Source organism: Hyperolius riggenbachi, chromosome 10 (assembly GCF_040937935.1).
Source record: "Hyperolius riggenbachi isolate aHypRig1 chromosome 10, aHypRig1.pri, whole genome shotgun sequence".
Lineage (NCBI taxonomy): Eukaryota > Metazoa > Chordata > Amphibia > Anura > Hyperoliidae > Hyperolius > Hyperolius riggenbachi.
This window is the reverse complement of record NC_090655.1, coordinates 241070493-241083754: the sequence shown is the minus strand read 5'-3', so window position 1 is coordinate 241083754 and position 13262 is coordinate 241070493. Positions and strand designations below refer to the sequence as shown.

The 13262-nt window shown below is 44.6% G+C and overlaps 3 protein-coding genes across 3 annotated transcripts in view; all 3 read left to right on the top strand.

The window, feature by feature from the left end:
* The first annotated feature begins 1024 nt into the window (after nucleotides 1-1024).
* Nucleotides 1025-13262, top strand: part of LOC137535039 (zinc finger protein 572-like) — a 120328-nt gene continuing 108090 nt past the window's right edge. The window contains exons 1-2 of the mRNA XM_068256800.1: nucleotides 1025-1078; nucleotides 9043-9162. The gene's annotated coding sequence lies outside the window, so the exon portion shown is untranslated. The remainder of the gene's footprint in view (nucleotides 1079-9042; nucleotides 9163-13262) is intronic.
* Nucleotides 9067-11882, top strand: LOC137536990 (gastrula zinc finger protein XlCGF66.1-like). The gene is made up of 4 exons (XM_068259152.1): nucleotides 9067-9162; nucleotides 10812-10946; nucleotides 11033-11156; nucleotides 11652-11882. Exons 1-4 carry the CDS (start codon nucleotides 9067-9069, stop codon nucleotides 11879-11881), a joined length of 585 nt encoding a protein of 194 aa, XP_068115253.1. The 3' UTR covers nucleotide 11882.
* LOC137536988 (gastrula zinc finger protein XlCGF57.1-like) lies at nucleotides 12113-12731 on the top strand. Its single transcript, XM_068259151.1, has 2 exons — nucleotides 12113-12518; nucleotides 12625-12731. The coding sequence occupies exons 1-2, from the start codon at nucleotides 12113-12115 to the stop codon at nucleotides 12729-12731; spliced, it is 513 nt and encodes a 170-aa protein (XP_068115252.1).

The following is a 13262-nucleotide window of genomic DNA, read 5'->3' as shown; positions in this document are numbered from 1 at the left end:
TGTAATGATTTGTATGTGTAGTACTGATTATTAATAGAACACTAGTAGCAAACAAAATAGTCTCATATTTTAATTTTTAGATATATCGTTTTTTTTTATAACATAGCATAATTCTCCAATGTTTGCAATTGCAAGCCCCACACTGTATTTTAAACTATAACACAAGCAGAGCTTATGAGCCTTTTAACTTCCCAGGAGTAAAAATGTTATATTTAGTCTCATACACACATCCAACATAATGCACAACCAACCGCACAACATGACTAACCACACAACAAGTTGTTTACCTGACAAGTATGTACACTCATGCCAACCACCTAAACAACCAACTCACTTAAATACTATGTGCAAGCTAAATAACAAACTGCACAACATGCCCACATTCAAAAACAACAAAGTTGGTCAAAAGACTTGGACACACGTTCCAACCTGCATAGTAGTTGGTCAGATTGATCCACCGGTTGGATCTTGCAAACAACCTGTTATCAGTTAGTCATCTGGTAGTTTGTCAGCTGTACACACACCCAACTTATCTTCCAACAGATACGTTTGGAAGATAGTTGGACAGATTGTTGGTGTGTGTGTATGAGCTTTAAATCTGTCTCTGACTGTTTCTTTGATGTATAAATGCTCCAGAAAGCAGTGACCAATTTGGTTGTGGAGCTCAGATAAGCTCTTTTGCATAGATAACAACTAACGTTTCTTAACTCTTCCTGTAATGGAAACAATATCTGTTCTGCTAATGTTCTATTTCTTATCTGTCTACACATACAAATCATTATATCATAAGTTTATTTTCACTTCACTTTCCCTTTAACTTGACCAGTAGCACTCCAATGATCGATGGTTGCTGTCCTGTGCATCAGCTCTCACCTTGTTCTATGTTTGCCCCAGGCAAGGCAAAGTAACAATGCATGCAGTACTTCACTTCTCCACAGGGTGGTGATCACACTAACCTGTGAACAGGAAATAATGAATGTCTCAGGAAAGTGTGAAACCTACAGACAGGAAATAGAGGGTAAAAGGTGAATTGGGAGGAGGTAAGAAGGAGACGTTGTTCAGATTGGCAGCAATGAAGGTAATTGTTTAGACAATTGTAAAATTGTAATGCAATGTAATCATAATTGTAATAACTTGTCATTATAATAATTGTTTGTATTTATTATACTTTATCTGACATCAAACCAACAAACGTTGACGCCAGTAATAGGTAACTTTAAAGTGAAGGTCTAAGAGGCAAATAAAAAATCTACTTGCCTCAGACTTAGCCCAGCACCTTGCAGCTGTCCTGTGCCCTCACCGCAGCTCCGCTCCCTGCCAGTGGCCCGGGGTCCCCTCCGGTACAAAATGCCTGCTGCGCTCCAGCGTGTGGCACATGGGACTTCCCCACCCTGACTACTGAGGCATCCACACTCTCCTGAGGGCTCCCTGGTCTACTCCAACTCGGGTGATGTATATATCTGCTCCGATACCTTCGCCAGCCACCACCAGCATCATTTAAAATAGATGGCCATTTTTCCTGTGTTTGTTCACTGCAATATGCACTTTGTATGTTGTTCACTGTTTAGTGTAAAGAATAGCGGAGATGCCGCCGCATGGGCAAGCGGCATGGCGGCTATCTCCGCGTTCCAGCCGGCGGCCCCTGCCACGCAGCTACATGCTGCTGCTTTGCCTGGTCCTTCTAGTGCACATAGATTGAGAGCTGCGCGCGCCAGGCGACAGGACCTTTATGCAAGTAAAAGGGTAGTCAGCTGATCAGCCGGTCAGCTGACTCCAGCAGTGCTCCGGATTGGCTGAGTGACTGGGGCAGCGCTGTGGAGCGCTCTGAGTATATATAGGACCTGCCTGTCAGTTGCTGGTTGTCTGCTGTTGCAAACGCTAACGTGCTAGCGCTCAGACCCTAGTCAGATCCTACAGTGTGTTAGAACCAGCTGGAGCTAGGAATTCACACTTAGCCAGTTTCCGTTGATAGCTTAAAGTACTAATTGCATTGTGATATCTGTGTACTATACTTTAGTCTAGATCCCAGGTGTTGAAACCAAGGACTTTTAGTTAGTGGTACGCAGCGTGACCAAGCGTCAGGAGACGCGAAACGGCCGTCGCCAAGCCACCCTAATGCCCACCACCCACCTCCAATGATGTGACCCACTTGTTCCAGGACATGTAAGATACCCTTGCACTCTGCCACTAGCAGGCTTTGTTTCTGTAAAATACTTTTTGTGCACCTCAGTGTCAATACATCACAATATGTCACAATGTGGAAATAAATCATAGGACGGAAGGTGCACGCTTCTCTGTTCTTCTGTTGAAACCAAGGACTTCACACCTAGACTAGGATATTGCTATATTGCTACTGTTTATCTGTTATGATCTTCTGCTTCTCTGACTACTCTCCTGTTTGCTGATTCGGTACTTTTGCCTATCTGATTACTGTTGCCGACACTGCCTGAACCTTAACACTGAATCAGCCTTCTATCTTTGTACCTTATCTGTCCGTACGTTGCTGACCCTGGTTGTCTGACCTTCCTGCCCTCACTAGTGGGTCTAGCCATTAGTGAGGTATTCCTAAGAGCTGTCACCTACTCCCTAGGTGATCAGCCTTTACAGCACCATCTGCAACACTTGCTTCTCAAGTGTCTAGCTGCAGTAGAGGCTTAAGCACCCGCACCACGGGTGATCACCCCTGCAGCTCAGTCAGTGGTCCCTGCTTCTCAGGCTTCCACTGGCTGCAATACAGTCTGAATCCCCTGCTCCTCAGGGGATCCTTGGCTGTAGTGTGGTCTTTAATCACCTGCTTCTCAGGAGATTATCCTGGCAACACAGTCAGTGGTTCCTGCTCCTCAGGTGTCCACTGGCTGCAGTGCAGTCTGAATTCCCTGCCCCTCAGGGAATTCTTGGCTGCAGTATTGTCTGAATCTCCCGCTCCTTGGGAGATCGCCTCTCCTCATTACTGTTGCACCAAAACACAATTCCACATTGGTTGTCCTGTGTCTAGCTATACTAGTATTATTGGTGATTCTACAGATCACCACATGATCAGGTATAGCATCAGTATTATTGGTGATACTGCAGATCACCAATAATCAGAAAAATCTGTGTTGCTGACACCAATCGTTACATTTAGCACTTTATTCTTGAACCCGGGTTCATGCATAACCTGTGTCTTGCTGTATTTTGAGCAGTACCAGGTGATTCTATATGACATTATATATTTATTATCTATCTCTATTTGCCCTATGGAGAGTGTTATTCATTTTTAATTGTTTTTAATCATGAGTGTTCAACCAATTGTCTATTTTGTACTCTAATAAACTTTGTGATATTTTGGAATATACCATGGAGTGGTGCTGTAATATATGGGAGGTCCCTTTTCTACTGCATACCTCCCAACTTTTTGAGATGAGGAAAAGGGACACTTAACCAGCTGAGCGGTTTGGACGAGCTCAGCTCGTCCAACACCGCCAGCGGCTGCCGCTCAGGCCCTGCTGGGCCGATTTTAATGAAATAAAAAGCAGCACACGCAGCCGGCACTTTGCCAGCCGCGTGTGCTGCCTGATCGCCGCCGCTCTGCGGCGATTCGCCGCGAGCAGCGGCGAAAGAGGGTCCCCCCAGCCGCCTGAGCCCAGCGTAGCCGGAACAAAAAGTTCCGGCCAGCGCTAAGGGCTGGATCGGAGGCGGCTGACGTCAGGACGTCGGCTGACGTCGATGACGTCACTCCGCTCGTCGCTATGGCGACGATATAAGCAAAACAAGGAAGGCCGCTCATTGCGGCCTTCCTTGTTTATTCTGGGCGCCGGAGGCGATCGGAAGATCGCCTCCGGAGCGCCCTCTAGTGGGCTTTCATGCAGCCAACTTTTAGTTGGCTGCATGAAATAGTTTTTTTTTTATTTAAAAAAAACCCTCCCTCAGCCACCCTGGCGATTTAATCAGAACGCCAGGGTGGTTAAGCCAGGCCCCTGCCACACCCCTGGCCACACCCTCACCACACCTCTAGTCACGCATACCATAAAGATTTCATAAGAAACATATGTTGTTTTATAATCCAAACCACACTGTTTTTTTCTATCCTGGTTCATTTTCCTTTATATTCACATTTTAAAATTAGTAATATATCAATTTAAAGGTTGGGAATAACGTTTAGAGTCAAACACATTTTTAGTATAGAAATATATATATATTTACATAGAAAGAGGGACAAAGTCCTGAAAGAGGGACAAATGAGGGTGAAAGAGGGACAGGGCTCCCAAAAAGGGACTGTCCCTCCGAAAAAGGGACAGTTGGGAGCTATGCTACTGTGTGTGTGGCACACGGGAGTTGCACTGACTATACATTCCAGATGACGTCAGTGTGACTCCGTGAGCCGCACGCTGGAGCGCAGTAAGATGCTGACGTGGTGAGGTCGGCATCTGCACCAGAGGGGACCGGGAGCCACTGGAGCTGTGGCGAGGGTACAGGACGGCTGCCAGGGGCTGGAGGAAGCCCCAGGTAAGTAGATTTTTTATTTTTATTAATCTCTGACTTTCCTTTTAAAGACTAACTGTACATAGGTTATTGCAAGCTTTCAAAACTTTAAGTTTCTTCTTCAGTCATTATATAGAACTGGATCATAACCATATCTTTTACTTTAATTGTATTCTTCTAAACCAGTGATCTGCAAACTTGGCTCTCCAGCTGTTAAGAAACTACAAGTTCCACAATGCATTTGCCTTTACGAATCATGACTGTGGCTGTCAGACTCCTGCAATGCATTATGGGACTTTGAGTTCATTAACAGCTGAAGAGCCAAGTTTATAAACAGAAAACCGAGAGCCCAATATAGTGTATTATGTGTTGGAAAAGAGGAGAATATATGAATCGTAAGTATTTATACTTACAAACCAGGGTTACCACTAAGGCAACCACTGTAGAGGCGCGTGAGGAGTTTAGGCCTGTCTCCACTCAGGACTAAGATGTCGCTCTCTGTGGATAGGAGAAAGAAGAGGGTGTGACACCCCTCCACCAGGGAGGCACCAAAAGGATAAAATTCGCTAAAATCGTTTAAAAATTCAGGGGGTGCTAAGCTTATATTGGACCCCTGGCTGTGTGATACTCCTGTTGTTTATTGCCTGATGAAGTTGGGTTATGCCTGCGAAACGCGTTGCCAGTTGTTTCTAGGAGTATGTGAATAAATTGTTACTACCTCAATTAACAGCATTGTGTCTGTTTTGGGTTGGTTGGTCCACCACCGCCTCCCTGAATTTTTAAACGATTTTAGCGAATTTTACGAATTTTATCCTTTTGGCGCCTCTGTACATCTTTACCAAATGAAGGGCCAAGTTTGCAGATCGCTGTTCTTTACGAATAAGTTGGTGCACAATGACCACAGTGGTCAAATATAGTGAGGAGACATGACAAGTAGCAAGATGCAGGAGTATGTTTGCAGATCAGGTTACAAAGATTCCTCTCAGTCAAGGAGAGAGAAAGTCCCAGTGCCTGAGGTGTGAAGGGAAACCAGGAGCCTAATGTATAGTATCATTGGGTGAGGAGTATAGAGCAGAATAATGGGTAGTGGATACTCATAAAAATGGGTTGCAATCCTGCAACCACCGTATGTATGTGCAGGAAATTAACCATTCCCGATTGGTATCCCTGATCCTCCTGGACTTTACCTCCTATGATGACTCACACAAGTCAATTGCAAAAACGAATCTTTAATGTTCAAAACACGGGTATACTGTTGACAACGCATTTCATGGGTCCTTGTTCCCACTTCCTCAGGTCAATAAAACAGATAAACCTAAAATCAAATACATAATTGCTCAACTCACATTCAATGTATATGGCATTATGATTTGTATATATCGATTAAAACCACACAGACATAGTCTGAATTTCCTTTTCCATACTGTAAACCAAGGAAGAACCAGTTACAGTGAACTATTTGCCCCCTTCCTGATTTCTTATTCTTTTGCATGTTTGTCACACTTAAATGTTTCTGCTCATCAAAAACGTTAACTATTAGTCAAAGATAACATAAATGAACACAAAATGCAGTTTTAAATGATGGTTTTTATTATTTAGTGAGAATAAAAACTCAAAACGTACATGGCCCTGTGTGAAAAAGAAATTGCCCCCTGAACCTAATAACTAGTTGGGCCACCCTTAGCAGCAATAACTGCAATCAAGCATTTGCGAAAACTTACGAGTCTTTTACAGCGCTCTGGAGGAATTTTGGCCCACTCATCTTTGCAGAATTGTTGTAATTCAGCTTTATTTGAGGGTTTTCTAGCATGAACCGCCTTTTTAAGGTCATGCCACAACATCTCAATAGGATTCATGTCAGGACTTTGACTAGGCCACTCCAAAGTTTTCATTTTGTTTTTCTTCAGCCATTCAGAGGTGGATTTTCTTTCTGGTGTGTTTTGGGTCATTGTCCTGCTGCAGCACCCAAGATTGCTTCAGCTTGAGTTGATGAACAGATGGCCGGACATTCTCCTTCAGGATTTTTTGGTAGACAGTAGAATTCATGGTTCCATCTATCACAGCAAGCCTTCCAGGTCCTGAAGCAGCAAAACAACCCCAGACCATCACACTACCACCACCATATTTTACTGTTGGTATGATGTTCTTTTGCTGAAATGCTGTGTTACTTCTACGCCAGATGTAACCGGACAAGCACCTTCCAAAAAGTTAAACTTTTGTCTCGTCGGTCAACAAGGTATTTTCCCAAAAGTCTTGGCAATTATTGAGATGTTTTTTTAGCAAAATTGAGACGAGCCTTAATGTTCTTTTTGCTTAAAAGTGGTTTGCTCCTTGGATATCTGCCATGCAGGCCGTTTTTGCCCAGTCTCTTTCTTATGGTGGAGTCGTGAACAATGACCTTAACCAGCTGAGCGGTCTGGACGAGCTCAGCTCGTCCAACACCGCCAGCGGCTGCCGCTCAGGCCCTGCTGGGCCGATTTTAATGAAATAAAAAGCAGCACACGCAGCCGGCACTTTGCCAGCCGCGTGTGCTGCCTGATCGCCGCCGCTCTGCGGCGATTCGCCGCGAGCAGCGGCGAAAGAGGGTCCCCCCAGCCGCCTGAGCCCAGCGTAGCCGGAACAAAAAGTTCCGGCCAGCGCTAAGGGCTGGATCGGAGGCGGCTGACGTCACGACGTCGGCTGACGTCGATGACGTCACTCCGCTCGTCGCTATGGCGACGATATAAGCAAAACAAGGAAGGCCGCTCATTGCGGCCTTCCTTGTTTATTCTGGGCGCCGGAGGCGATCGGAAGATCGCCTCCGGAGCGCCCTCTAGTGGGCTTTCATGCAGCCAACTTTCAGTTGGCTGCATGAAATAGTTTTTTTTTTATTTAAAAAAAACCCTCCCGCAGCCACCCTGGCGATTTAATCAGAACGCCAGGGTGGTTAATTGAGGCAAGTGAGGCCTGCAGTTCTTTAGATGTTGTCCTGGGGTCTTTTGTGGCCTCTCGGATGAGTTTTCTCTGTGCTCTTGGGGTAATTTTGGTCGGCCGGCCACTCCTGGGAAGGTTCATCACTATTCCATGTTTTTGCCATTTGTGGATAATGGCTCTCACTGTGGTTCGCTGGAGTCCCAAAGCTTTAGAAATGGCTTTATAACCTTTACCAGACTGATAGATCTCAATTACTTTTGTTCTCATTTGTTCCTGAATTTCTTTGGATCTTGGCATGATGTCTAGCTTTTGAGGTGCTTTGGGTCTACTTCTCTGTGTCAGATAGCTCCTATTTAAGTGATTTCTTGATTGAAACAGGTGTGGCAGTAATCAGGCCTGGGGGTGACTACAGAAATTGAACTCAGGTGTGATAAACCACCTTTAAGTTATTTTTTAACAAGGGGGGGCAATCACTTTTTCACACAGGGCCATGTAGATTTTGAGTTTTTTTTCTCACTAAATAATAAAAACCATCATTTAAAACTGCATTTTGTGTTCAATTATGTTATCTTTGACTAATAGTTAACGGTTTTTGATAAGCAGAAACATTTAAGTGTGACAAACATGCAATCGAATAAGAAGTCAGGAAAGGGGCAAATAGTTTTTCACATCACTGTATTATATTTGCTAAGAGAGATTTATATATAATATAATAAAAGGGTACAAGGTGTCCCTGTATATAATATGATAATAAACGGGTGCAAGATGTCTCTACGACTATAAGATTAAAAGTGCTGGAGCCCTTTATCAAGTGCATGATTGAAAGTGCATAAAATACATGACCATTGGTATCACCAGAGGAAAGCAAGATGTTTTGAATCAGGATGATACCATTTATTGGCTAACTTGGAAGAAAAGCAGTAAGCTTTCAGCTAAGAAGCCTTCTTCAGACTGATTCCTGAATACTGATAAAGCTTAGAACACGGCTTATACACACTGTACATTGAAAAGTAGATACATTGCTCTGTATCTGTAAATTTTCCTGCAACGGACACATTTTTATGCAAATTTTCCACGTTCCTATTCCATGCACAAATAAGCAGACCGCCTGTCTTAATTTTAAACGCATTACATTTGCAAACGCACATTTGCACAGAATCAGTGTGATGGGGTGCAAGTAAAGGGGTGTGTCAATGTACACCAGAGAAGGCCTCTTATGAATTCAATTTCATGCATATTAAACAGTGGTTTCCCATCATAAATTGCAGCAATTTGTGTAGTTGTGTTCCTTATGCATAGTTTGGTCTCTTTAACATTCTATAAGGATGAGTGGAAGATGGGACATTTCCACACAATCAATAACCGGGACAAGAGAAACATGGGAGCAGTCAATGGTAGAGGGGATCTTGGAGCATTGGAGAGGACTGGTGACCCTTCCAGAAGGATTTAGCTGAGCCCTTTTGAGGTAATGCAGGCAGTCTTAGACTATAGAATAAACTGTTTACATTTATGAAGTTAATGGAGGGAATACGGAAAGCTTAGGAAGAAAAAAACCTTTGAAAATTGTTCATGCACTTTAAGCACCCAGCTCAAACCTTAAACGACTATTATTATAATCCAGCCTAGAGTTCTACATTGCAGATGACTATCAGTTTGTATAATTTACAGCGAGAGGAGGCCTGTATAGATCACATGACCTTATCACTGATAACGGAGGAGGAGCCCACTCACATGACTGAGAGGATATTGAACCTCACCCTGGAGATCATCTACCTGCTGACCGGAGAGGTGAGGAGGGTTCTGGGAGGGTCACATGTTGTCTCTCTTATCTAATTTAATAAAATGCACCAGAAAGGTGAGTAGGATTTTTTGGAGGTAACATGACATTACTCTTATGTCTCGTACTGGACCTGGGCAAGGCTGCCTAAGATAAGCACAGAGGTATGTTCATGCTGGATCCACATATCTCTGTGCCTTGTCTAGTCCTGTGCACAGAAGTCACATTTTCCATGATTATGGGGGACTGGGGGGAATGAGTAGAGGAACAAGCAATACACAAAGGTATGTGGATCTGTCATAAACATACATCTAAGCTTACCTATGTTATCCTTGCCTCTGGCCAGGTGTCTTAATAAAACACACAACAGACTGGAGAGGTGAGAGAGATTTTGGGAAGGTCATGTGATGTCACTTTTAATGACCTCCACCTAACCCTTCATCTATACTCTCACCCACATTTCAAAACTCCTCACCTTCACCCATCCACCTCTTATGTATTCTTACACCCCATGTCACCTCTCCTGACCCTTACCTATCCACTTAAGTCTTATTCTCCCCCTCCTAATTGTACCTTGCCTAAACTCCACATGTCCACCTTTCATCTCTTGTTCATCTCCTTTCCCTCCCCATGTCACAAATCATCATCCTTACCTACCCACGACTTACCTATCCTCCCAACTCCCATGCCACTACTACTGAACCTCAACCCCCCTTCCCCCCTACCCCTCATCTGTGCTCTGACCCACATCTGCCCAGCTGTCATGAAAACTTCCACCCAATATCACTTTTCTTGACCCCCTCCACCACCACCACCATCTAGCTATCAGCCCATCATCCAGCCCACTATGCCCCCTCTCATGACCATCACCAATCAACCCATCTTCATCAATCCGCCCAGCCCCCACCATGTTACCTACAGCAACCTCTGATTCCTTCCTGCCCCTACCATGTCATCTATCCTGGCCTCACTTTCCAACCTTTCCATCACTTTTCTTTCCATCCCATGACTTCTCCCCGACCCTTCTTTACCCGCCCAGCCCGCATCTACTATCCAACCTCCAATGTTACCTCACCTGGTACTAACCTGGAATCCAAGCCTTCTTTTATACATCAAAACATGCATGTCACCTTTACTGACCTTCGTCTACCTATCCATGGGTAGCCCTGAAACTCCACCTCGTAATGTCACCAGGCCTGACCCTCGTTTACTTTTTATTTATGTCTACTCCCCAGGAACCATTCCTAATCTTCATCTGCCCATCTATCGTTCATCTTTCATTGGACCCCTCTTGTGATTCATCTCTCCTGACACTCACCTTTCCCTCATCCATCCTCCTAACTTCCATGTGACCTCCATTGCATCCTACCTAACTAACCCACCTCAAAAAACTGAGGTCATCCCCCCTCTAGGGGCTATGCACCCTTGATCTACCCTATAACCTCTTGATGTCAACTCCCTTGTTCACCTTTCTTGTCCTTTAATGGCTGAGGTCACTGGAGAATATAGACTTAATTTGAGAGGTAAGGAGGATTCTGGTAGGTTAAATGATGTCAAATCAGCCTGCCTAGTGAGTTATAGTTTTACTTTTCTTGCACCTCCAAAGTTTGCAGTTGTATAGCATTCTGGAAGTCACCTAAAATGACTCCTGGTCTTACAGATTTGTTTCCATGTGAAGCCTGGTGGTCATGTGACTATCACGGTGCCCCCACCTCTCTCCCTGATATCTGAGAGACACAACAGGCAGAAGATTCTAGAAGTCACCATGAAGATGACTGAGCTCCTAATGGAAGAGGTAAGCATTGCTGGGAATAACAGAACATTATCCACTAACAACAAGGGGCGTGTCTGGATGTTAACTCTTTTCAATGTGTGTCTCAGGTTCCTATAAGGTATCAGGGTGTTACTAACTATTTCTCCATGGAGGAGTGGCAGTACATAGAAGAACACAAAGACCTCTACAAGGACATCATGATGGAGAATCAGCCGCCCTTCACATCGACGGGTAAGACGGACCATCCTTGATCATCGCTATAACTGTCATCAGTACATCTACACTGTGACCTTGGCCTTGATTTACTAAACAGTGCTGTTACAGCAGCACACGGTAAAAACAACTTAGGAGCGGTATGCACGCTACGTAGCATGCAGCCCCTAGTTATGCGCGTTGTTTACATAGCAACGCATGCTCCTTTAATTGCCGGGTGCTGCTGTGAAGTATCACGACTGTGATACTTCAATAGTGCGGCCACTACATGTTAATTAACATAGAAGTGGCTGTGCTAGTGAAGTATAGTGGTTGCGAAAGTTCACAGCAGCACCCAGCGTTTAAAGGAGTGTGCATTGCTAGTAAACAATGCACGTAACTAGGGGCCACGTGCTACATAGCACAACCATGCGTAACGTGCATACCGCTCCTAAGTTGTTTTTAACTTGTGCTGGTGCAGCAGTGCTGTTTCGTGAATCAAGGCCCTCATGTGCTAAATGTTCCTTTCCCTAGCAGATGGACACAATGTCAGGAACCCTTCAGAAGAACATCTAATTCCTTCACCAGATAATGCAGCAGAAGATAATGACATCACACAGTTTTCTCCAGGAGACCTCAAAACTGAAACTGGAAATGTAGATGGGACAGGACACAGTGCAAATATATCAAGGGATTCCCGTAATCCTGAGGAATTTTCTGACCAATCGCATGCTGTAACTCCAAGATCTCACAGTACTGATTGAGCAAGGGATCAGCCTAATCCTGAAGAACTTAATTCTGATACATCATTGCTTGTTTGGGAGAGAAGTGATGAGAAATGTATTTTTACCCATCCAACAAGCAACTCAAGTGAACACCCTTTTTTTTATCCAGAGAGTGGAAAACGTATTGCTCATATAGAAAACCTACAAACTCACCCGGAAAATCACTCTGTTGAGGATCTTTTTCCATGTTCAGAGCGTGAGAAAGGTTTAATGTGTCGAGGGGATCTTCATACACATCAGAGAAGTCACATGGGTGAGCTCCCTTTTTCATGTTCAGAGAGCGGGAAAGGTTTTGCTCATAAAGCAAATCTCTCAGCGCAACTCTGCACACATCCTTTTTCATGCTTGCAATGTGGGAAAGGTTTCAGTCAGAAAGGAGCCCTTTTTATACACCAGAGAATTCACACAGGTGAGCTTCCTGTTTCAAACTCAGAGTGTGGGAAAAATCTCACTCAAAAAGAGAACCAAAGAATTCACAAAGACATGCAACCGTTTGCATGTTCAGAGTGTGGGAAACGGTTCACTCAGATAGTAAACCTTCATGTACACCAGAGAACTCACACAGGGGAGTATCTTTTTACCTGTCAAGAATGTGAGAAAGGCTTCTCTCATAAAGGTAACTTTCGTACACACCAGAGAGCGTCCTTTTTCTTGTTCAGTGTGCGGAAAAGGTTTCTCACACCAGAGGAGGCATTGAGGCGCTAAGCTTTTTTCATGTTCAGAGTGTGAGAAAACTTTCACTGTTAAAGGAGACCTTGGCAGACACCAGAGAATTCACAGAGACGATCTGCCATTTTCAAGTTCAGAGTGTGGGAAATGCTTCAGTTAGATAGGAAGCCTTCATGAACACCAGAGAATTCACACAGGGGAGTATCTTTTTACATGTCCAGAATGTGGGAAAGGTTTTGCTCGCAAAGGAAACCTTCTTATTCACCAGAGAATTCATACAAGGTAACGTCCTTTCTCCTGTTTAGTCTGTAAATAAAGGGTTCTCAAATAAAGGAAACTGTGAAGAAACGTGGAAAAGCCGCCGCATGGACACAGGATAAGGCGGCTGTTTCCGCGAATGGCATCGCGGAACGTGGAGAAACCGCCGCGTCTGACGCGGCGGTTTGCGCGCAGAAGCCTGCTACTGACAGTCTGACCGGGCGCGGGGAGGCCACCGCATGTGCTGATGGCGGTGCGTCCCACCCCGCGTGCAGGCCAACAGAGACATTGCAAAGTGTGACTGGTGTGGCTGGGACTGATAGTCCACACAGGTTCAGAGTGACGCGCGCGCGCTGAGAGGCAGAGTTTATATGACAGCCAGAAGAGGGTCAGCTGACCAAGCTGGTCAGCTGACATTTCCACCACTTTTCAT